Raw genomic sequence first — 25383 nt, 5'->3', positions numbered from 1 at the left:
AAAAAAAAGCTCTATTAGTGGGGAAACAAGAATATCAAATTTATTTGGGTACAACATTGCACGACCGCGCAATTGTCAGTTAAAGCGATGCATTGTCGTATTGCAAAAAATGGCCTGGTCAGGAAGTGGGTAAAACCTTCTGGGGCTGAAGTGAATAAACAATGTTTCAGAGAATTCATGTGGGAGAGCTGGAGGGCCGCCAGTTTGAGACCCCTGGTCTATAGTGTTGTACATCCTTTTACGTGTGTTTCTTCCAATTGGAAACACAAAGAAAAACTTTTTTCATAGTCATAGGGAAATGTAGATTTTTTTTTAACCTCCTGAAGCCATCAGCACGCAAATAAGCGTCCTCTCAGTGGGTGGCACTAAGCTACTGCATATTTGCGTGCAATATCGCAAAAACAGCTGTACAGCACAGTTACCAACGACTAACGGAAAGCTCCCAATCGCTACTTGCGATCAGGAGCTTTCCAATCATGTGACAGCCAATCACGGCGGTCAAATGCACATAAACCCTGCCCTGCCTCCTGGCATCTTAAACCCCTTAAAGGGCTCGGGAGACTCCTGCACCAAGGGGTTGAAAAGTGAGTCCACACTTGCATCTTTTGGGTTTTTTTATTTTCCCAAAAGAAAAATGTGGAAGTTTCAGAGTAAAAATGTGTTCTTACATGAAAGGTATAAGTGGGGTACAGAAGAAGGTAAGTGTCCTTACAGGTAATGTGGGACTTTTCTCAACAAGCTTCGAAACATATCAAAAACTGTACAGTATGGAGAGTATTCTGATAACTTCTGCCCACCATCATTGGAAGCCAATGACTTCTTATCTTCTTATCAGGACTGTGTCTTCCTGCTCTCCATCCAACGTCACAGGTAGGTATTCAGCCGGAATCTTCAGGTACACAATGGTCATGGCAGAGAATGTTATCAAGCAGCAGAGATGCTTACACTATGAGTGACCTACATTGGTATGTACCTACATAATTTTTTTGTCATCCTCCACCTAATCCTTATTTGCATGGACCAGAAGTCTATTTTAAAGTGTTGGCAAAGCACAACACAAACACACATATAGCAGGTTGCTAAAGGCAAAGATCATTGTCAGAAATGTGTATTCAATAGTACTCATAAGAATACTGTTAACAGGGCTCTTCACAACCATCAATCATTGCACTCACTTCCTGCTAAACTTGTTGCAGGCATTGATACGTAACATAACAATAGAAGAGAGAATAAATCAAATATAATAGGACATTATGTAGACAGAAGTGAGGCATATAAAGGGCAGTACAAAGTTATTCTGCAATAAGATTACATACAGTCTGTTTATTCAGAGTTTAGCACACTTCAGCTCATCACAGTATACACCATATAGCAAAGTCATTTACAGACCAATAGTAACCAAATCTTTTCTAGTTTTAAGTAGAGTGGGGAAAGTTTTGTACCACCTGTATTAATTGCCGTGTCTGCTTCCCAGTTGCCTAGATTGCCCATCACTGATACCTGTCACCCGAATCGGAAGTATAATGAATTCTCCTCAAAGGGGATGCAACAATAAACGCTTCTTCACTTTACTAGAACTTTTTTTGTTTTTTGTTCTCTGTGTCCCTATTGTGGAGTCATCCCCCCCCCCCTTCCTGTTTTGTTTGACAGGCTGTGGTTCTTGGGCTTAGACTCTTAATTTAATCTTGGTGAGCCTGTCACTGTTTATCTTTAAATAAAATTATGATTCAGCAGCAGTAAAAAAATGATAAAGGTCCTTTAAAGAGGAGCTACAGTCTCTCCCCAAAATATTAGGTCGGCATCTACAAATACTGTAGCCAATTCTTCAATCAGCTTCAGGTCCAGGTGCCAGAATCTTGCAGTGCCTAAGTGAAACCGGCAGTGAACCTTAAGGGCTTCACAGCCAGCTTCCCACTGTGCATGTGTGAGCCGCGCTGCAATTTGTGAATGGTCCTGCAGTCTTCTGGGACCTGTGGTGTTTCCCAGAAGGCTGCGGGTAAAGAGGGAGGGTGAACTTCCGTTCAGATTGCTGTGCAATTTGACTGGAAGTGGGAGCGGGTTCCTGTCAAAACCAGCTACCCACCCCCCCACCACCACCACAAAAAAATGCCAATTGTTAAAGAGGAAGGGGGAGGATGCAAACAAGTGGGACTTCCCCTTTTGGGTGAAGTTCCACTTTAACCTTTCCTACTCTATCCAAAACTAAAAAATGAAATGCTTTGCTGAAGTCTGACTTTTAAAGGGAAAAAATGGCTTTGATCAGTAAACTGGCTGTATACAGTGATGTCTCCAATACAAAACCAACCTTCTTTGACATGTTTCACCACTTCTGGCTTGTTCTCTTCTTCTCTTCCTAAGGATGTCCTTGGGAGCAAGCCAGAAGTGGTGAAACACATCAAAGAAGGTTGGTTTTGGGTTGGAGACATCACTGTATGCAGTCAATTCACTTATTATTAAAACACTGCAAGAAGAGCTAATTGGGTGCGGCTGATATTTTTTCCTACTTTCTTTCTGTTATCTATGTTCTCAATCTAACGGTCAGATACATCCGATTTTCTCTGGTCACTTTACTGGTAATCGCAGAACAAACGAATGAACAGCTAAAAAATTCCCACCTTTATTGTTGAACTCTAACCAAATATAGATTAGTGCAGTTCTGTATTGATTATTACATCTGTTTACATTTATTTTGAATGAAAGCAGTGTAAGTATCCAAATGTGTTCTGGTGACAGTGACTTCACAGTAGGGCTGGAGTGTGAGAGGAAGTAGACACCAATCATTTCATGTGCTGGCAAGAAATGTGAACACATGATGAGCTTTTTACTGTGCTGCTTCTCCCTTCACAGGCTGGGATGGCTTCAGGATAATCTGGGCTCAGAGGAAGTGGGTTGAATAAAGGTGACCATCAGATTGAGAACATTTATCAACAAAAAGAAAGTAGGAAAAAATATCAGCTGTACCCAATTAGCTTTTCTTGCAGTTTTTTTTTTTAAATCTGTGAATTGACTGCATACAATGATGTCTCCAAGCCCAACCAATCTTCCTTTAACGTGTTTCACCACCTCTGGAGAAAGTACTGAAGGGGAAGTCTCTGGATTGAGGTTGAATAATGCAGTAAAAGCTTGTTTTTTCTTATCTTTTAATGGGCTATTCAATTTATCTATATGATTGAGTTCAAAATCAACTTTTTTTTTTTTTTTTTTTAAATTCTTTTCTATTGAATTTTTCAATTTGTTGCAAAAAAAAATTACAAAATTAAAAGGACCAGAACAAATATAAAATGTAAGTAGTGCAACGGTAAAAGGCCCCCAGGGCTTACCTCCTGTACATACTCTCCTACAGTGAGCTGTAAGCCAAACACCCCCCCCCCAAAAAAAAATGTAATACAGTCTTCACCATGAACCCCAGTTCTGAGTCCAACACATTTCTAGATGACCAAGGTAAAGTTCCCATTTACACAGAAAGGGCCTTCTGGATATCAATCTATTGCCAGATCAACAATGTTGTTACATGTCAGACGTAAAAGCAATACATGTCTTTGAAAAGTACAGAGCTAAAGAATTAAGTCCACACAAGTCCTCTCAATATTATCCTCCCCTCTACCCCACATGTAATAGTGCCACTCATACCGCTCTTATGGCTTGGTACATTCAAAGAATAATGGAAACCACAGCCAGCCAGCATTGCCATATCAAACTTCTTTGGGCAACCTCTATTTAGGTACGTGGCCTTATAGAATAGAATTGCTGTGAACTATATAGTCCTTTCTAAATCGTAAACGATGGGGCAGCAAAACCAACTTTTTAAAGAGCCAAATGCTGACTTTTTGGGTTAAACTTAAAAAAAAAAAAATAACTTAAAAAAAATGATTTGTGGTAAATCTTCAAGGTAGAACTCTTGTTAGAGCAATTAGTAGGCTGCCACTGCAAGCAGCACCTTCTAAAAATGCTAGATGCCTGGCTATCATGCTTATGCTGTGCCTTCATCACTTTGAGTTACTGATTCAGAACAAAAAGAGAGAAAAAGAAAATCACAGCTCCACACCCGACGTACTGATCGTGACCACCAATAGTAGTAGTAGTAGTATGCAGTTGCAGTAAGAAGCCAGTGGAACCTGGCATAATACACACAACAAAAGCAAAATACACACAACACAAAAACTGCATACCAAGGGTTAAAGTATAAAACCCATAGAAAGTCAATAGAAGTAATAATCCATTGAATCAAATGTCCATATGAGTTGGGAATATCCATCCACTGTCCACAGTGACAGACAGCACTAAACCCAAAGCACACTGGAACCGTAATCCAATGCTAGCCAGTGGCAGTAGGCTGACAGAGGACAACAAGGCTCCAATCAATGGATAGAAAAGACAACACTTTATTAAAAAAGAGTATCCACTTACATGTGGTGATTTTAAAGGCAAAATTGTTTATTTTGTTTTTTTAAATAACAAACATGTTATACTTACCTGCTCTGTGCAGTGGCTTTGCACAGAGCAGCATGGATCCTCCTCTTCTTGTTTCCCCCTGCCATTGCTCCTGGCCCCTCCCCCCTGACAAGTGCCCCCAGAGCAAACCGCTTGCTATGGGGGCACCCAAGCAGGCTCGCTCCAGGGCTGCGACTCTGCATGTACATTCAGACACAAAGCCGCGGCTCAGCCTCACCCCCTCTCTCTTCTTATTGGCACACTGTCAGTGATTGACAGCAGCGGGAGCCAATGGCACCCGCTGTTGTTTCAGCCAATGAGAAGAGTCCCTGGGGAGTCGAGGCGCGTGTGCCCATCACTGGATCATGATGGGGCTAAGGTAAGTAATAGGGGGACTGCATGAATGCACAGATGGTTGAGTTTTGGTGCTGGCCGCTGAGTCCTTTTCTGACTTTAGCTTACCTCCCTCCCCTCCAATGTGCTGCTTCCTCCTGCCATCTTGAGGCTACATCTGCCCTTCACCTCCCTGGCCAGGAGTGATCAAAGTAACTCATCCGGGACCCTCCTCAGGTGCATGAGCTTTTTTAATATGTAGATGGATATTTTTTTTAATAAAGTGTTGTCTTTTCTATCTATTGATTAGAGCCGTGTTGTCCTCCCTGTCAGCTCCAGAAGCCTACTGCCACTGGCTAGCATTGGATTGCGGATCCTGTGCGCTTTAGGTTTAGTGCTGCCTGTCACTGTGACCGGTGGATGGATATTACTAAATCATATGGACATTTGATTTAATGAATTATTATTACATACATGGATGTTTCTAACAGTGATTTCTAGTGAATGTCTATTGGTTTTATGCTTTAACTCTTCGAGTGCAGTTTTTACGCTGTGTGTATTTTGCTTTGGCTTTGTGATTTAGAACAAGTACAGAGATAAGGAATGACCAATTCTTAGATTTTAATTGGCTTTATGCTTATTCTTGGCCTGTGACTAGAACGTAGTGGAGCCTGATAGAGCTAGATGGCTATCGTTTTCATAAGCAGGCCAGCAATGGCAGCTCCCATATTTTAATCATTCAGGACAAAGGTTCTTCTCAAAGCTCTCACACCATACCCCACTCTACTTCATGCTCTGTTCACCTATTATAACTCTCAGAAATATTCAGTGTTTTGGGGTACTGGGGAGCATGTTACCTCCTTCCTTCCTCAGGCTTGAGTGATCATTTGCCAGGCCTGAACGACGTCATGCAGGATAGGGGAAAGGTACATTAACTCTATTAAGGTCTGACACTGAGCAACACGTAGCCCAGTGTTTCTCAACTCCAGTCCTCAAGGCGCCACAACAGGTCATGTTTTCAGGATTTCCCTCAGAGGAAACGGCTGTGGTAATTACTAAGGCAGTGAAACTGATCAAATCACCTGTGCAAAATAATGGTAAGCCTGAAAACATGACCTGTTGGGGCACCTCGAGGAATGGAGTTGAGAAACACTGACATAGCCTATACAGGCTAATGATACAGTGGTAGAGCTCCACAAAGATGAATATCTTGTGGGTGGGTGTGGTTGTAGAGCTTGTAAGAGAACCTGTTACATTTCCTTGAATAGGCAAAGTGACATATTTCCTTTAATTGAATAACTATATGGATGAATAAAATATTTTCTTGTGTAATCTTAAAAAGCATATAACTAAGATAAGGGTTGCCACTGCAAAAATTATGACAATTGTGATCACCAACCAAGAAGTTCCACAAGATAATGACACTTTGTACAACTCTGTGCCCACTAATGAAGGTGGAGAACCACATACTGTGTTTTCCTTGTCCAGAAACACGTCGCTGTGGCTTTTATACCAGGATAAAAAGTCAATGTTGGAGCATGAACAGTCAATGGGGTTGTGACTTAAATTGATGGTGTTTTGATATGAAATATTTCTTAAGAAATCAATAGGTATGGTTGTGATATAGTTAAAAGCATAATTAAGGGACATAAATGTCAAATTTGTAAATAGGTTTGTATTAAAGACAGTAAGATTATTGTCACTCAGGTCAATGTGTTTCAGTTGCTTCAGTTTTTTGAATGCCTGATCCTTGATTTCCCTTAACTTGCATTTAGCTAATATGAGAGTTTCAAGTTTTAAAGTGGTGGCAAACAAGTTATCATTTGCGAGAACATCATTTTGAAACAAACTTTTCTCCATGTTTAAGAAAACAAGGTTCTGAAGACCTTTAAACACTTGTCTGTTGCTAGCATCTATATAACTGTTAGACAGGTTGAGGACTTTTAAATCTGCTAAATTACTAAAAGGACTGAAGGCTTTATCAATCTGTAAAAAGCTATACGAGAAGTCTAGAACCTCTATCCTGTTGGTATCTGGAAAGGCTGGGTTTTGTAATGTACATTGGTTTCCATAACTCATATTCAGAAATTTGAGGCTGGCTAGTCCCATAAAGTGGCTGCTACAACATGTTTGATGCGTAAAAATATTCAGACTCAGGTCCAAATGAACAAGGCCGGTTAAACTTTTTAAGCATCCATTTCCCAAATCTAATGTCTCCATGTTTCTAGCTATATGAAGGTGGGTGATAAGTGGGTACGTTTCTGAACCTATATTGCAAAGCGAGGAGAACTTGTTATGGTTTAATAACAGTTCCTTTAATATGTTGTCTTTGCTAAGCCCTGGAAATCTATGTAAATCTGTGAAGGTGAAATCCAGTTTTTCAATCTTGGCCAAACATGGAAATGTGTTACGATCATCAGAAAAGGTTTGATATTGCAGACTGAGCTCATTCGTTGATAAATTACAAAGACAATTCATATCCGATGGGGATACATCCTTGTCAACATCCATGTCTAGAAAGGTACCAATTCTTAGACTGTCAGCTCTTAAGCCGTTTAATCCTTTTAAAACAGATGACAAATCGACGTTCCAGCTGAGCCAGTCCAAATCCAAGCATTGTAAGTTACTTGAGTTGAAAGAGTTTGGTTCAATGTACTCAATATTATTTCCCTTTAAAATGAGGTTCAAATTGTAGGTGTGCTTGAAAATGTTCGAGTCCTCCACCGTTATTCTACTAATATGATTTAACTCAAAGTTCAAAGTCTTCAATTTGGTCACAGGGGTGTCATCAGGAAGTTGTATAGAGGTGATATAATTGCTCCCCAAATGCAAAGTTTCCAGATTAGACAAGCTTTTCATTGGTATAAGCCACAAGTCCGATATAAATGTTTTCTGTAAGTAGAGGTGTTGAAGCGATGTAGCTCCAAAGAATGCTCTTTCAGCAATGTATACTATAGTATTTCCAGTGAGTACAACTGTAGTTAGCCTTGTATTGTTACTGAAGGCATCATCATATATCCAAGCAATACCGTTTCTGGGTAAAAAAAACAAAACAAATGGGAACAAATTGTGTGAGAATTTTTTTTTCTGACTTTTGAAGTATGTATGGCAAAGAAAGAACAATAACAATCAATATGTATAAAATGTTTAAATATGAACTCCAGTCAGATATTTTAGCGGCTTTTTAGTTACTATAAGGTCTCTTTCACATGGGGGGTCGGAAGGATCAAAACAGGCAGCCCCTGGCCACCCACCTGAACTATAAAAACAGCCGGACAGGGCTGTTCACATGCCGAGTCCTTGATGCTTTGCTTCACAGCCATGGCATATTATAACAGAAGACTACAGCTCCAGGTCAGTCCTCTCTATCCACACCTCACCCACTCGTCGGCAGGGGTGCTCACCCAGCTCGCATGCTGTGCATATAGTAGAGGAAAATCCAGACCGCTGCACCCCCAAGCAATCCACTTTATTGAAAAATGTTAAAAGCCCAAAAACGGGACAACATACAGTGGGGGGAGAGAGCAAGGTTGACGCATTTTGTGCGTTAGCGCTTATTCATAAAACTAACAGATCAGATTACCCAGCACATTTACACTACATTGCCAAAAGTATTGGTACACCTGCCTTTACACGCACATGAACGTTAATGGCATCCCAGTCTTAGGCAGGCCATACATGGGTCGAATTTAGAAAGAATTTTCTTTTGAAAATCGTATCTAAAAATTTTAGTTCGTATTTCGCACCATTATTGGGCTGCAGCAACAGCCGCTTTTCGTTCAGCCATCGAATTTGAGTAGTCGGACATGTTGGAAATTTTTTGAAAAACTAACGATTTTCTAATCAATGATGGGAGAATCGTGTGAGAAATCTAATCTAAAAGAAATGCGCATGTGCAAGAAAAGAAAATTCCCGGAAAGAAAAGAAGATTCCCAGCCACGGATCACATCGGATCACATAACGCACACATTTTCTGATTTTCAAAAGAAAACTCTTTCAAATTTGGACCATGTATGGCCAGCCTTAGTCTGTAGGATTCAATATTGAGTTGGCCATCCATTTGCAGCTTCAACTCTTCTGGGAAGGCTGTCAATGAGGTTTAGGAGTGTGTCTATGGGAATGTTTGACCATTCTTCCAGAAGCGCATTTGTGAGTTCAGGAACTGATGTTGGACAAGAAGGCCTGGCTCGCAGTCTCTGCTCTAATTCATCCTAACATCTATCGGATTGAGGTTAGGACTCATTTGGTGGAGGGACGATTATGGTGTGGGGTTGTTTTTCAAAGGGTTGGGCTTGGCCCCTTAGTTTCAGTGAAGGGAACTCTTAAGGCGTCAGCATACCAAGACATTTTGGACAATTTCATTCTCCCAACTTTGTGGGAACAGTTTGGGGATGGTCCCTTCCTGTTCAAACATGACTGCGCACCAGTGCATAAAGCAAGGTCCATAAAGACATAGATGAGCAAGTTTGGGGTGGAGTAACTTGAGTCCTGACCTCCACCTGATCCAACACCTTTGGGATGAATTAGAGTGGAGACTGTGAGCCAGGCCTTCTTCACATCAGTGCCTGACCTCACAAATGTGAGTGTCCATGTTTGCATGGTGGCTGGTTGCACACGTGTCCCCCCCCTGTGGCTCCCTCTCCTTTTGCTGTGACAAGTGATAATGGTAAGAACAATATTGTCACACTCATATTTGCTATAATGTAGTCAATTTGTGTTTCTTGACCCAGCTGGTTCTTGTATATTGCTTTAAGGTTTTATTTAATCTACGGCAGACAATCACCCCCACTGAGCGGCTGGCAGCACCTCCCCCCTGCTGTCAGCGGGTGGCGGGCAGCGTGCAGTGGCTCCGTGTTCTCTCTTCCATCAGGTGTTTCCAGCGTGTGGGTCCTCTTCTCCTCCTAGGAGTCCAATAGGATCACCTGTCCTTTCAGCCAATCAGGTGACGGGTCTCAAAACCAACTTCCTGATTGGCCGGGAGGAGGATCAGTGTTACAATAGCGAATATTCATTTGCTGTTGTAACACACCTGGGTGGGCTCCGTTCACCTTCTCTGCGCCCCAAGCCCACCCTATTTTGAAGCCTATTAGAGCCTTTGACTCTAATAAGGTGCTTCAAAACAACACCCCGCTGTTGTAATTGGTTTTATCCAGCGTCCTGCAAGGAGCCAGACGCATGCATAGGGGAGGCGGCGCCCGTGCGCCCTTAACCACTTACCTACTGGACCATAGCCGAATGATGGCTACAGCGCAGTCGGATAACTCTGGGAGGGCGTACTATGACGTCCTCCCAGAATCGCTCTCCCGTATGCCCCCTGGGGCGTGCACCCGGGAATGTCCGTGACCATCGGGTCTCCCAGACCTGGTGTGTCACGGATTGGGGTGAAGGGCCAACGTCAGCGTGATGACGCCTTACAATGACAGCATGATCATTTGTAAACAAACTGGAGCATGTCCGGTTCAGCTCCTCCCCTCTCCTCACGCCAATCCATACAGTATGTGAGGAGAGGGGGGAGCTGGGTGCAAAAGCGCTTTGGGCTGGATCTGAAGTGCCCACAGCGCTGATCTGTGCTCATACATGTCCCATCCCTCCATCCATGCTCCATCCATGTCTCATCCATCCATCCATGCTCCATCCATGTCTCATCCATCCATCCATGCTCCATCCATGGCTCATCCATCCATCCATGCTCCATCCATGGCTCATCCATCCATCCATGCTCCATCCATGGCTCATTTATGCTTGATTCATGCCCCATCCATACTCCATCCATGGCTCATCCATCCATCCATGCTCCATCCATACTCCTTCCATGCTCCATCTATGGCTCATCCATGGCTCATATATGCGCCATCCATGGCTCATTCATGCTCCATCCATCCATGGCTCATCCTTCCACATTCATGGCTCATCCATCCCCATCCATGGCTCATTCATACTCACCCATCCACATCCTTGGCTCATCCGTGCCACATTAGTAATCATCCATGTCACATCAGTAATCATCCGTGCCACATCAGTACTCACCCGTGCCACATCAGTTCTCATCTGTGCCACATCAGTGTTCATCCGTGTCACATCAGTTCTCATGCGTGCCACTTCCATGCCACATCAGTTCTCATCCATGTCACAACCATGCCACATCCATACCATATCAGTTCTCATCCATGCCACATCAGCGCTAATCCATGCCACATCAGTACTCATCCGTGCCACATCCATGCCACATTAGTGCTCTTCCGTGCCACATTCATACCACATCAGTTCTCATCCGTGCCACATCAGTGCTCATCCATGACACATCAGTTCAACCCTGCCACATCCATGCTACATCAGTTCTCATGCGTGCCATAACCATGCCACATCAGTGTTCATCCATGCCATATCCATGCCACTACAGTGCCCATCAGTGCCCATCAGTGCCTCACAAAAGTGTAATATGTAGTCAAATTAGATTTGAAATTTATGTCCATAGAACACTGGATGGTGCTAACTGCATGTTCGGCCTCTGTTTGCGGCCAGCCTGTAGAAAAGCCTTCCACATGTGGTATCGCCATACTCGGGACGAGTAGCAGAATGTATTTTGGGGTGTAATTTTTGCTATGTGTTAGAAATATCTTATAAATGGACAACTTTGTGTAAAAAAAAATGCGTTTTTATTTTCTTTCCACATTTTTCAAAAACTTGTGGAAAAAAATGACATGTTCAAAAGACTCATTATGCCTCATAGAATTTACGTTGGGGTGTTTACTTTCCAAAATGAGGTAATTTTTTTGGGACGTTTCTATTGTCGTGGTGCTCCAGGACCTTCAAAAGTGTAAGAGGTAGTCAAGAAATGATATGTGTAATTTAGGTCCCTAGAACCCATGATGGTGTTTCCTGCATGTTAGGCCTCTGTATGTGACTAGGCTGTGTAAAAGTCTCACACATGTGGTATCGCCATACTCGGGAGGAGTAGAATGTGTTTCGGGGTGTAATTTGTGGTATGCATGTGCCGTTTGAGAGAAATATCCTGTTAATATGACATTTTTGTGAAAAGAAAAAAAAACTTCATTTTGCAAAGAATTGTGGGAAAAGAGGTCATTTTGGGGGGTATTTGTACTGTCCTGGCTTCTTGGGGTCTCAAGTAATGAGATTTTAGTACATCAGGTGTGATAAATTTTCAATGATTGGCACCATAGCTTGTAGACTCTATAACTTTCACAAAGACCAAATAATTTACACTGATTTGGGTTATTTTTTACCAAAGATATGTAGCAGTATACATTTTGGCCAAGATTTATAAAGAAAAATTACTAATTTGCAAAAATTTAAAACAAAAGAAAAAAAAAATGCTTTTCTTTTACAAAATTTTCATTTTTTTTTTTTTTTTATTTATAGCGCAAAAAATTAAAAACCAGAGGAATACCACCAAAAGAAAGCTCTATTTGTGTGAAAAAAAGGACAAAAATGTCATATGGGTACAGTGTTGCATGACTAATTGTCAGTAATTGACAGTAATTGTCATTCAAAATGTGACAGCACTGAAAGCTAAAAATTGGTCTGGTTAGATAGGGGGTTTAACCGGTTCAATACAGGGCACTTTCACCCCCTTCCTTCCCAGGCCAATTTTTAGTTTTCAGCGCTGTCGCAAATTAAACGACAATTGCGCGGTCGTGCAACGTTGTACCCAAAAAAAAATTGACGTCCTTTTTTTCCCCACAAATAGAGCTTTCTTTTGGTGGTATTTGATCACCTCTGCGGTTTTTATTTTTTGCGCTATAAACAAAAGAAGAGTGACAATTTTGAAAAAAAACACAATATTTTTTACTTTTTGCTATAATAAATATCCCAATTTTTTTTTTAAAAAACAAATTTTTTCCTCAGTTTCGGCCGATACGTATTCTTCTACATATTTTTGGTAAAAAAAATCGCAATAAGCGTATATTGATTGGTTTGCGCCAAAGTTATAGCGTCTACAAAATACGGGATAGATTTATGGCATTTAAAAAAAAAAAAAATGTATTTATTTTTTTAGCGGCGATCGCAATTTTTTTTCGTGACAGCGACATTATGGCGGACACATCGGACACTTTTGACACATTTTTGGGACCATTCACATTTATACAGCGATCAATGCTATAAAATTGCATTGATTACTGTGTAAATGTGACAGGCAGTGAAGGGGTTAACCACTAGGGGGCGGGGAGGGGTTAATATGTTTCCTAGGGAATGATTCTAACTGTAGGGGGAGGGGACGCACAAGGGGAGGAGACCGATCAGTGTTCCTCCATTCTGGGAACACAGATCGGTCTCCTCTCACCTGACAGGCTGTGGATCTGTGTGTTTACACACACAGATCCACGGTCCGGCCCGGTTAACGGGCAATCGCGTGTGCCCGGCGGACATCACGGGCCGCCGGGCACACGCACCGGGTCCCGAGCAACGCGGCACGCACGCGCCCCCTAGACGGCCGGGAATCCCAGGACGTCATATGACGTTCACCCAGGATGGGAGATCCCATCCCAGGACGTCATATGTCTATGGCTGGGTAGGGAAGTGGTTAAGTGCTCAGTGGGCAAGTGGTTAATGGACGGGCTGCCCCTGTTTGTTCGGCTGTAAAGCAGAACTCCAGGCATTTTTAACAACTTGCCGCCCGCCATATTGCAAAATGACGGCGGCAAAGTGGTTTCAATCTCCTGACTGGACGTCATATGACTTTGCCAGGATGTTAAGCCACTGCAGGCCCCCGGGGGCGTGCATCACATCGATCGTTGTTGCGGTGTGTCAGTCTGACACACCGCAACTCCGATCTAGGTAAAGAGTCTCTGACAGAGGCTCTTTACCATGTGATCAGCCGTGTCCAACCACGGCTGATCACGATGTAAACAGGAAGAGCCGGTGATCGGCTTTTCCTCACTCGCGTCTGTCAGACGCGAGCAGAGTATAGCCGATCGGCTGCTCCTCTGACAGGGGGGGTCTGTGCTGTTCGATTATCAGCGCAGCCCCCCGAGGATGCCCACACTGGACCCCCAGGGATGTTAGTACCAGGTATGCCACCCTAGACCACCAAGGATGCCAATCAGTGCCCACAATGGGCATCACTGATTGGCAGGCATTATTGTTTGGCACTGATTGGCATCCATCAGTACCATACATTACAGTGCATCAGTGCCACCTATCAGTGCCCATCCATGCCCATCCGTGCTGCCTATCAGTGCCCATCCGTGCCGCTTATCAGTGCCCATCTGTCCTGCCTATCAGTGCCCATCTGTCCTGCCTATCAGTGCTCATCAGTGCAACCTATGTGTACCCATCAGTGCTGCATATCAGTGCCACCTATCAGTGCCCCATCAGTGCCGCATATTAGTGCCCATCAATTTTACCTCATCAGTGCCACCTCATTGGTGCTTATCAGTGCCCATAAGTGCAGCCCCATCAGTGCCCATCAGTGCCCATCAGTGAAGGAGAAAACATACTTATTTAGAAAGTTTTGTAACCAAAACAAAAAAAAACATTTTTTTTTCAAAATTTTCGGTCTTTTTTTTGTTTAGCGGAAAATAAAAATCCCAGAGGTGATCAAATACCACCAAAAGAGAGCTCTATTTGTGGGAACAAAATGATAAAAATTTAGTTTCCAAAAAATATGGGTACGATGTAGCATGACCGCGCAATTGTCATTCAAAGTGCAACAGCGCTGAAAGCCGAAAATTGGTCCGGGCAGGAAGGTGTATAAGTGCCCTGTATTGAATTGGTTAATGTTGTGTTTGTAAACCTTAGTTAATCTCCTGAGTTATATCCCATAACCAGACCACCACTTCATCTTTTGATATTGCTCTTTTTATATACACTGGCTAGTACAACTCTCGCTATACTTTTGGTCACTGCTGCAGCTCTCATACGCGGACAGGATACCATCATTCGACCAATAATACTGTCATTTTCACTTCCAATCATGTGATCGCTGCGATTGGCTGTCACAAAATCAGAAGCTCCCAGTCACAAATATGCATCAGGAGCTTTCTGTGACAATTTAGTTACTATGTGGGGAGTGTGCTCTCAGCATAGTAAACAGTTCCCTATGGTCACATATATGCATAGACTCCTTGGGAACAGGTAAAAAAAATGCCAGGAAGTGCTGTAGCTTGGCTGAAGTCAGATGTGTGAAGCTTTTCACAATGCTTCTGTGCATGACCTTGTAGCCTTTTGTAACAGTATTGTGCAACCCCCCACTAACATTCTAGTGTGTGTAAATAAGGACTGTTCTCTTTTTTTCCTAGTCAGAGCTGTCTAGATGCAACCCATAAGCTTCTTTTAATTTTACAACCCTGCTTTAAATCCAGTTTATTTGTAGAAAGATCTACAGACTGTGCCCAGGTATGTATGTGGGTGTGTTCATTTATTTATTACAGGAACTTGTATAGCATCGACAATTTACATGTATATTGTACATTCACATCAGTCCCTGCCCTCAAAGAGCTTACAATCTAAGACCAATACTCACATTCATACATACACACAGGGCCGGGACATGGGGTGGGCGGATGCCCTGGGCACAGGGTGAGAGGAGGGCGCCAGGTTGTAAGCATGCAGATAAATCAGTCCAAAAAATAATCTAGCGGTCACACCATTGTATGCTCTGTGTTGCCTGCCCAAAAACAGAGCAGATGCACCCTTTCTCTTTGCCTGCCTTCTATCTGTAGCAGCAGCTATGCCCCTTTCCAAAAGGAAAAAGCTCTCTCCTGGGCTCTCTCCTTAAAGCTAAACTCCATCTTTGGTTAGCCTTTACATAGTTTGTTTGGGCCAGCTTGGCCCAGACGAACTATGCCCCTAACTCCCTAACTAGCATGTAAGGTCACTGGATGTGCGGTATAAATTGCATGTAGCTCGTGGCACTGTGCTCCGGGTTTGAGCCAAGACTTCCTGTCTCATACCCAGAACACAGTAGAGTCTATCACAACATATATACATACACGCATACATACAAACACTCACATATATACTTAAAACTCATTTATGTACCTTACAAGTGGTGTATTCTATCAATGAATACACAACTTCCTCTGATTGGCTGAGTCACACAACTTCCTCTGATTGGCGTTTCGTCATCGACGTTATCAAAGGCGTACGCCTTTGATAACGCCGATGACGAAGCACGTAAGGCGGAGCCACGCACTTACGTCACACCCGGAAGTTAGAGCGAGCTTGGAACGCAGCTGAGGCGCACGCCGATCGGCTGGTGTCTTTCATCTTAGCTCCCTCATTCCATGCTATCTATCCCACGTATAGTGTGAGTTTTTGGCCGCCCCTGCATGGGGAGTCATGATTGTTTTTATTGGTAGCCTTTTTCATAAAGTCTTTTCATAATTACTACACTATGGGAGCCCTGTTTTTTCCTATGAGGCTGTGATGCAAGAAATTGGTGTACCATCCACTGCTTGGAGCTGGGTCGCATAGGAGACACGTGTGGATGCCTACATTGGATCTGGGAAGCCCTTCATCTTTTGCCGCTACATGCCTATTACCCCTGCAGGGGTATGAGGAGCTGGTGAGTGGGGACCCTTGAGGGGGATCACGGAAGTCACCGGATATTAATTTCAGCACAAGAGTCACAATTTTTATGAACATTTTGTCATTCTGGAGCTTCACATTTTTTTCATTTATTTTTTACTTGTTTATGGGACTGTTGCTCACATTTTATATGTTTTCACTTCCTATTTGCGTTTTATATTCACTGGAGTGGACACTTATCAAGTGTTTTATTACTACACGCTCAAATATTAATATTGTCTATTATTCTTCCTGTTTATCTATTGTGGGTTAGCAGAGGAAGATTTTGATGGTCACATTTTCTCCCACTGTATTTAGACCTTTATGTCACTTTATATGGTAGCGATACTATGCCCTTTGAACAGGTATTGACACACATATATGCTCGCTAGGTTTGCTTTATTATGCTTCACTATATCTCATTATGAGGTGTAGGTTTCACATGGTTTAGTATTATTTATTTAGGTGTTTAGCACACACACCCTACAGGATACCCCGTCATAGGGAGCGCCATATACCCCTACCCCTCTTTTCACGGTTATCATATTTCACCCGCCTTTTAGGAGGTGTGATCCAGGGGAGGCTGCATACCGGTTCTGTCCTTGAGCGCGGAAACTTTGTGTTTTTTCTAGAGTTCAGCTTTAATCTCCTGCCAGTCCAACCAGCTGGATTTGGGCTGTCACAGTCCCAGAGGCAGTATAGGTGGGTGGAACAAGAAGAGAATTGCAGCCCTGATCATTGCTTCCCAGGTAGAAGACACCAGAGCTGTCCCTGGGGCAGAGGGAAGATGTCAGAACATGGATGGAAGACTGTATCTTCTCCCTCTGTGAGTCCCGACCTATAAACTTTTATTATAAAATAGAAAGACACTTGGGTCAGGCAGGTACAAAAATGAGTGGTTTTTACATACAGGTAAGCCTATAATACCACTTACCTGTAGGTAAAATGAATGTCTCCTAAACGTGCATTGTTTAGGTAATATTCACCCTGCATGCAGCTGCTGACGTCAGTGGCGCATGCACTCTGGAGGTCCGACATACCGCGCCAGACCTTCGGCACTTCATGCCAGAACCGAGGGCTTCCGCACGGGAGTGATGTCCAAGCGACTCCGGCCACTCACATCGCCCCGGAAGAAAGGACGGGAGAAGATGTCAGCCCTCTTAGCGGTGAGCGGGCGCTGCTGGGAGGGCTTTGTTCTAAGGAGAGTATTTCACAATGTGCTGGCATGCGATGCATACTAGCACATTACGCCATTGTCTTGCAGATTTTTTTTTTTTTGCAGCAGTTTACAACCGCTTGAAGTATATATGTGAGTGTTCTTATGTATGCGTGTATATATAGGGGGTGCTGTTGTGTACTGGAGGATATATACTCCTGGTCTCTGCTGGTCTCTGCACTCTGTATTTTACCTACTTCTGACTCCTGAACATTGTATAATACAAACACCTTAGCGCTGCACTCTGTACATTATCTGCTCCTGATTCGTGCACTCCACATTGGTTCCTGACTCTTGGAGTTTGTAATTTATCCAATCCTGATCACTGCACTCTATATGTAGGTTTAATGATCAGGTGATGATTGGTCATGCACAATACGGGGGTGGAGGGCAGCTCGGCATGTTTGCCCTGGGAGCTGGATGACCTTGTCCCGGCACTGCATACACAAACTATGGCCAATTTAGATAGGAGCCAATTAACCTACCAGCATGTCTTTGGAGTGTGGGAGGAAACCGGAGTACTCAGGGGTAATCAACACCAATGGTGACCCTAGGGGGGGGGGCCAGAGGGGCCCTGACCCCCCCCCAACATTATGCTGTGCCCCACCATGTGCCCCACCATGTGCCCCCCCAAAAAAAAAATTTTTTTTTTTTTTTTTTTTTTTACAAAAAATCAATGTCTAAGAGGGAGAGAGTCCCCAGTCAGCTCCTGCGGGTGATTCCTCCCCCCTCCCCTGCTCACTGACACTGCATAATGCGAGCGTTCACACAACCACGGCCGCCTGATCTGCTCCTTCACCTGCATCCTCATTGGCAGGGAGAAGAGCGAGTTGCAGGAAGGACTCCACCAGGACTTTCAGTTACTGAAAAAACAGACTGATTTCTCCCGTCCTTAGAACAGGAGGACCAGCCTGTAAATTCCAAGAGATGCCAGACCAGAGCTGTCAATAGCAGGGGCAGGACAGCAAGAGGAGGCTGGGGAACCCCACAGTGGCAGAACACCAGGGCCCGGAGGCAAGACAACCTTTGCAACCCTGATAGTTCTCCCACTGCTTTGGATCCTTATATTTTCTTGATATGCTGGTGACATATATCTCTTGTTTTCTGCCACCCTGGGGGACCCCAATACAGTAGGAAGGGAGCTCACTGCAGAACATGTGAAAGGGCCCGTTGTGGGGTCGTAGTAAAGGGCCCCAGGATATATATATATATATATATATATATATATATATATATATGCATTTTATAGTTGCCCCCCTACTTTTGTCCCTGTCCCCCCATGTGCCCCCCCTAAATTTGAAAGCTGGAGACGCCACTGATCAACGCAAGCACAGGGAGAACATACAATTCCAGGCAGGTGTTTTCTTTTTTAATGGCAAATAGCCAAGTTGAGAAAAAAATTGAGAAGGAGCCAACCCCATGTACAGTGGGGCCCCAAACTGGCCCTCAAAATTCATGTGGGTTGCTTATTCTATATTTCCTGCTGCATACAGTTTATCCACATGTAATAATTATAAACATAACTCAAACAAAAATTAAATCTTGTTTTCTGGTTGCTACAACCAATGATACAATTTAAAGCGTTACTAAAACCACAATAGTAAAATCAGTCTATATATGCAGTAAAGCATGCTTGTTATACTCACTGTGGAACCTAAGGGGTTAATCCTCTGCATTGTGTAAAAAGACTGTTTGATCCTGTCTTCTCTGATCCTCCCCTTCTTCCACAGTCCCCAATCCATCTCCTGATAGAACAGAGTCTAGGAGGCACTCTGCACATGCTCAGTTTGCTGTGTATTGCTAGAGAGCTGTTGTTGTTTTTTTTGTTCTGGACGGTGCACGTGATCAACACAGGGCCAATCAGCACTTTCCAGACATAGGGGCAGGGATCATGCAGCCTCTGAGGACAGTCAGAGGAGAATGAAAACTCCTCATACAAGCTTTAACCAGTGCTTGGCCAGGCACTGATAGAAGTCACAAGACTGCTATATACTGCTGATGAAAAAAGGTGTTTATCAGTTTATATTTACTAAAGTAATTGCATTCCCATGTTCTGTGTACTGTGGGAGATCAGATGCATACTTGCCAACTGTCCTGAATTTCTCGGAACATTCCCGGGATTTAGACCATTTTCCCGGTCTAATAGTTTCCCGGGAGATGTCCCGAGAAATTCGGTATTTCCCGATTTTCGTCGCCGGCCGCTAGAGGTCCGCGGCCGGCGGAGACAATGTCTCCGCTAGCCACCATTTTCTAGGAGACCGTAGGCTGGCTACTGATGGCTACAATAGAGAATGAGCTGCGGCACTGCCCACCCCCTGGCCTGCTCCGCCCCGCTGTCTCTGTGACCTGTTATGGAAAGGGGCAGGGGATGGGCGGCGCCGCAGCTCAATCTCTACTGTAACCATGCGGCTCCGCTTGACCAACTTTGGGGCTGGTCTGGATGTCACGGGGGCGGTCTGGATGTCACGGGGGGCGGTCTGGATGTCACGGGGGGGAGGTCTGGATGTCATGGGGGGGCTGGTCTGGATGTCACAGGGGGGCTGGTCTGGATGTCACAGGGGGGGCTGGTCTGGATGTCACAGGGGGGGCTGGTCTGGATGTCACGGGGGGGCTGGTCTGGATGTCACGGGGGGGCTGGTCTGGATGTCACGGGGGGCTGGTCTGGATGTCACAGGGGGGGCTGGTCTGGATGTCACAGGGGGGCTGGTCTGGATGTCACAGGGGGGGCGTATAGTCTGCATGTCACAGGGGAGCACCAGATGTAAAGAGGACTCTGCTGATGGGTACTCCTGATGTGAGGGGGACTCCTGATGTGAGGGGAGGCTCCGCTGGGGACTCCAGGTGTGAGGGGGGGCTCCGCTGGGAACTCCTGATGTGAGGGGGGCTCCGCTGGGGACTCCTGATGTGAGGGGGGCTCCACTGGGGACTCCTGGTGTGAGGGGGGCTCCGCTGGGGACTCCTGATGTGAGGGCGGGCTCCGCTGGGGACTCCTGGTGTGAGGGGGCTCCGCTGGGGACTCCTGGTGTGAGGGGGGCTCTGCTTTGGACTCCTGGTGTGAGGGGGGCTCTGCTGGGGACTCCTGATATGAGGGGGGCTCCGCTGGGGACTCCTGATGTGAGGGGGGGCTCTGCTGGGGTCTCCTGATGTGAGGGGGCTCTGCTGGAGACTCCTGGTGTGAGGGGGGCTCCGCTGGGGACTCCTGATGTGAGGAGGGCTCCGCTGGGGACTCCTGATGTGAGGGGGGGCTCCGCTGGGGACTCCTGGTGTGAGGGGGCTCCGCTGGGGACTCCTGGTGTGAGGGGGGGCTCCGCTGGGGACTCCTGATGTGAGGGGGGCTCTGCTGGGGACTCCTGATGTGAGGGGGGCTCCGCTGGGGACATCTGATGTAAGGGGGCGCCGCTGGGGACACCTCATGTAAGGGGGGCTCCGCTGGGGACATCTGATGTAAGGGGGGCTCCGCTGGGGACACCTGATGTAAGGGGGGTTCCGCTGGGGACATCTGATGTAAGGGGGGCTCCGCTGGGGACATCTGATGTAAGGGGGGGCTCCGCTGGGGACATCTGATGTAAGGGGGGCTCCGTTGGGGACACCTGATGTAAGGGAGGCTCCGCTGGGGACATCTGATGTAAGGGGGCTCCGCTGGGGACAGCTGACGTAAGGGGGGCTCCGCTGGGGACAGCTGATGTAAGGGGGGCTCCGCTGGGGGCACCTAATGCAAGGACGGACTCTGCTGGGGGCACCTGATGCAAGGACGGCCTCTGCTGGGACACCTGATGCAAGGACGGACGGCTGGTGGCAGGCAACGTGGCAGGTGACACGCTCAGGGATCCCACTGATTCAGCATTATGGTGAGTTGAATGATTTCATTTTATATTACAATGTAATAATAGAAATAATGCACTTCAATCATCCTGACACCATAACAACCATGGTCCTGTGAAGTGCTAACACCAGGTGTTTGGAGTATCTTTATCTGCTGATTGTTAAACTTTCTAGAATACACATATTTCCATTGTTGTGTAGGATCTGGGGTTGCTGTCCCTCCATCCCTCTCCTCCCCTTTCCCTCTCCATCCCTCATTCATCTCAGACTCTAACCACACCCCCTTTTAGCCACGCCCATTTAAGACACGCCTACTATTTTGTGTAAACCACGCCCATTTTTCGCCACGACACGCACCACAGTTTTACTTTCCCCACAAACGCATGCCCCACCTCCGGGTTATAACAAGACTCCGCCTACAGCCAAAAAAGTGTCCCTAAAATTTTTTTTACAATGTTGGCAACTATGCAGATGTAGTGAACGCAGAGTCCTGCGTTTAGTAACACTTTAGATTAAAAGAGAAGTTCAGCCTGAGCTTGTTTGGCTGGGCTTCTCCTAAGGGACACAGGAATGCATTTATTTTTGCACTCCTTTGACCCGTTTTCAGCAGAGAGCAGTCTTAAGTCCGCTCTCTGCTGATGTCACAGAAATCAGTCCAGATACCGTGCCATCCCGACAATGGAGGTCTGGATCTGCCAGGTGCCTGGACTGATGGCTGTCTGGACTGACGGCAAACCGCTGAGAGCCTGAGACGGCCGTTCCCCGCCCCTCCACAGCTCGGCACGTGGAGGGGCAGAGCAGGGAGATGCTGATTGACAGTCATACACATATAATATCTTACCTTGCTAAATCCAAATATTCCAGTTTATCCAGTCTGCTAAAGGTGAAATGGTAGATGGCAAACAGAGAGTTAAAGCTGAAATCCAGAATCTCTGTAGAGTCAGGGACGCTGTCAGGAAGTTCTTGTAGTCCCAACCCTTCACAATCGTAGTCCTTAGCCGCAATCACCTGAAAATCAACACACACCACCTCGGCTGTTTATTGATGTCGTCTTTTGGAATCATTCTCCCTTTCCTTTGGAAATAGTTTAACAAAGGGGTCTGTTTATAAAGATTATCTAATATTTGCATTTGGTTTCATTGTACCACACTCTTTTTGTTGCTAACATTTTCTGTAGTCATGAAAAACCTGTAATGTTGAGTTGAAACTAAAAATAATATAAAAAATAATACCTTGACCTTGACAAAATATCCTCCACTATTTTCTCTCCACTAAAAAGGATGGATCCCAACTGTTTAATGGTACCATAAAAGTACAATATTTTATTTTGATTTATTTTAATATTTTATTGGAACTTGGCAAAACGAATGGAGAAATCTGCCCAGGGTTAGTCTATAGATAGGGAAAACTGGAGAATGTGATAGAAGCCATAAAAATGTTCCAATAAACATTTTGACCTTTATAAATAGACCCACACACTGAAATATTCTTTTAAGGTCAGTTTCCATTAATGTTATTTTATACAGAGGAATGTGCTTCATATTCATAAAAAGAAGATACATTAAATAACACATGGCCACAGCCAAAGGTATATTTACCACAAGGCAAACAAGGCGTTTGCTTGGGGCAGCATTTTTTAGGGGGGCAACGTCTGTACCGGGATGATTTGTAGCTGCAGGCATCACCCCGGTATAGTTTTCTAAAGCCGGTGGTCGGCTCCCTTGTAATATCAATGGGAATGTTTTACCAGCCGCCTGATTGATATTACAAGCAGCGGGAGACCCAAGCGACTAGCCGGTGCATCCGCCAGCTGGCCGGACAGCCAAGCAAAGCCAAGATAGGCTTTGCTCGGCTGTTCGTAACAGTAAACTGAAATGATGACATGACATCCCTTGTGGTTTATTCAGGAACCATCAGTGCCAGTTTTGAAAAATCTAAAGCATTCAGAAACACAGATCTTGGTGCTTTTAATGCTTTTAAGTGCAGAGGAGGGATTTGGGGTCTTATAGACCCCAGATCTCTCCATAAAGACTACTTGTCACTGCATATTGCAATCACAAGGATATTTACATTCCTTGTTACAGCAATAAAAGGGATTAAAAAAAATTAATTAAAGCAACTGTGTAAAAGTAAAATAAATAAATAATATTGTTAAAAAAAATAAAATAAAGTGCTCCTGTCCTCCCATGCTTGCACGCAAAGGCGAATGAGGGTATCGGTCCCACGCACATGCAAACAGCGATCGCCCCTGAATGTCAGATCATGGACAGTAATTCTAGCACCAGTCACCCTCTGTAAATCTAAAGTGGTAATCTGTAAATGCTTTTAAAGTGTCGCCTATGGATAGTAAAATTTACATTGTTTGTCGCCGTTGCATGCACCACTGAGCACAGAAACTACTATCTATATTTGTGCCAGATTAATTCTGTGTTATATCTGATTGGTTTCTCCAGTTTACTGTACTTTACATTGTCCCAACTATTATATTGTTTTATTACGTGTTGATCCTGTCAATAGATCCTTTTTTTATGGTTCCCTTAATGGTGTGACAACTGTGTTCGTTCTTCAGGAAATTGTGCAGTAACATTGTTACCCCGTGGACAGCATAGTCTTCAATAGCCATGTCATTTTTAAGTAGAGGACAACAACAAAAATATTTAGCAATTTTTTATTTCAACTAAAGTTAAAATATGAATAAAAGCTGAATGTTATAAACACCACCTGTAGTGTTTTATGGATTGCCCCAACTGTCACTTTTGCTGGACAGCTTGGTCTGCATGTAAATTTGGACAAACATCGAAATAAAGTCCCGTGAAATAGAAAACGTAATATCATAAATACTATCAACACAGATATTAACCACATATAGTGATCAGAATAAAATTTTTTTCGCTATAATGAGCACATTAGGTGTTAACAAAAGTTCAGTGCAGTTTACCAATTGAATTCAACATTTAGAGAACAGGGATTTGTGGTACGTTAGTCATCTCTGAGAATTTAGAAAGTGAACTATCTATTTTTCCCACAAACTGCATGAATTTCAGAAATATGTAAAGCCTATGCAGGTAAGCTATACTGTATAATATCTCAGGAAGAAAAAATTGGTTACCTCCGTGCACAAAGGTTCCTCTGGCATTTCAGCTTTGGAGAAAACATGATATAACATGAGCAGTAGAGCAATGTTTGAAGTGCGAGCCATTGCTGGTACACAGGCTGCTGTCCTGGTGAAAACAGTATTATTAGTCGCCCCAAAAAGGGAAGCATTAGTAGATAAGCCGGAAGGAGTTGGTTTTAAAGAACTGAATTGCATATTTCCTGGTGTAAAAATACAGAGATGTCATAAAACGGCCTCTCTGATGTGTATTGGTGATATATGAAAACGGTGTCAGAAAATCTCTGTTCTCCTTTCTACAAAACAGACAGCATGTTCCCTATTCATCAAGCTGCTACACCATTGTATGTAAAAGAAAAAAAAAGAAAAAATAATTTATATATAAATTTTGGATTATGTAGGGAAGGATTGGATTGTATCACCTTTTTATTGCAGTTGCAGTGTCCCTGTTAAGGAGATTCTATTTTACAGGTTACAATTGTATCATAGTCACAGAGGCAGAAAGTGATGGATAATCACAAATTTGTGCTTTGTCATATGAACTGTCAGGATCACTTAAGTGCTCCTGCTCCTCATTCCAGCATCCGGGTTTTGGCTATTGCATTCTCTCTGTCTGTGTCCACCTGCAAGGTGATTGCTATGGTCAGTCATCTGTTATAAGCAAGCAAAATGCTCTGTCCCTTGCTTGTGATAGAGTGAATGATACCTGTGTTGTTCCTGATCGAGCTCCCTGCCTGTCTGCCCTGCTTTACTAGTTTGGATTTCCCTGTGTATGAATTTGGACCAGATTATTATACTATTGAAAGGGACTGTCATAGAACCCACTATCTGTCTGCTAAGTGCAAGTAGTCTGTCTGCTTAGTTTGCATCTGCCCTGGCGTGGTGGCCAGGAACTATAGCATTGTGTATAAGTCCTGGGGGCAACCAATTATCGGTAGGC

At 44.2% G+C, this 25383-nt stretch overlaps 1 protein-coding gene across 1 annotated transcript; it reads right to left on the bottom strand.

The window, feature by feature from the left end:
• Nucleotides 1-1308: 1308 nt before the first annotated feature.
• On the bottom strand, nt 1309-24627 carry CD180 (CD180 molecule). The gene is made up of 3 exons (XM_073623344.1): nt 24441-24627; nt 22173-22339; nt 1309-7798 (listed from the first exon to the last, which is right to left on the bottom strand). Exons 1-3 carry the CDS (start codon nt 24528-24530, stop codon nt 6064-6066), a joined length of 1992 nt encoding a protein of 663 aa, XP_073479445.1. The 5' UTR covers nt 24531-24627; the 3' UTR covers nt 1309-6063.
• Nucleotides 24628-25383: the final 756 nt, after the last annotated feature.

Source organism: Aquarana catesbeiana, linkage group LG01 (genome assembly GCF_042186555.1).
Source record: "Aquarana catesbeiana isolate 2022-GZ linkage group LG01, ASM4218655v1, whole genome shotgun sequence".
NCBI classification, from domain to species: domain Eukaryota; kingdom Metazoa; phylum Chordata; class Amphibia; order Anura; family Ranidae; genus Aquarana; species Aquarana catesbeiana.
Note: the sequence above shows the minus strand (reverse complement) of the source record. Positions and strands in the feature narration are given on the sequence as shown.

Bases quoted from the DNA above. Each gene is read 5' to 3' on its own strand.
- CD180 (XM_073623344.1), bottom strand. From the start codon at position 24,530: ATGGCTCGCACTTCAAACATTGCTCTACTGCTCATGTTATATCATGTT. The intron at 22,340-24,440 runs GTAACCAATTTT...GTTGATTTTCAG, and splicing joins AGGAACCTTTGTGCACGGAG to GTGATTGCGGCTAAGGACTA. The intron at 7,799-22,172 runs GTAAGATATTAT...TTTTTTACCCAG, and splicing joins GAATATTTGGATTTAGCAAG to AAACGGTATTGCTTGGATAT.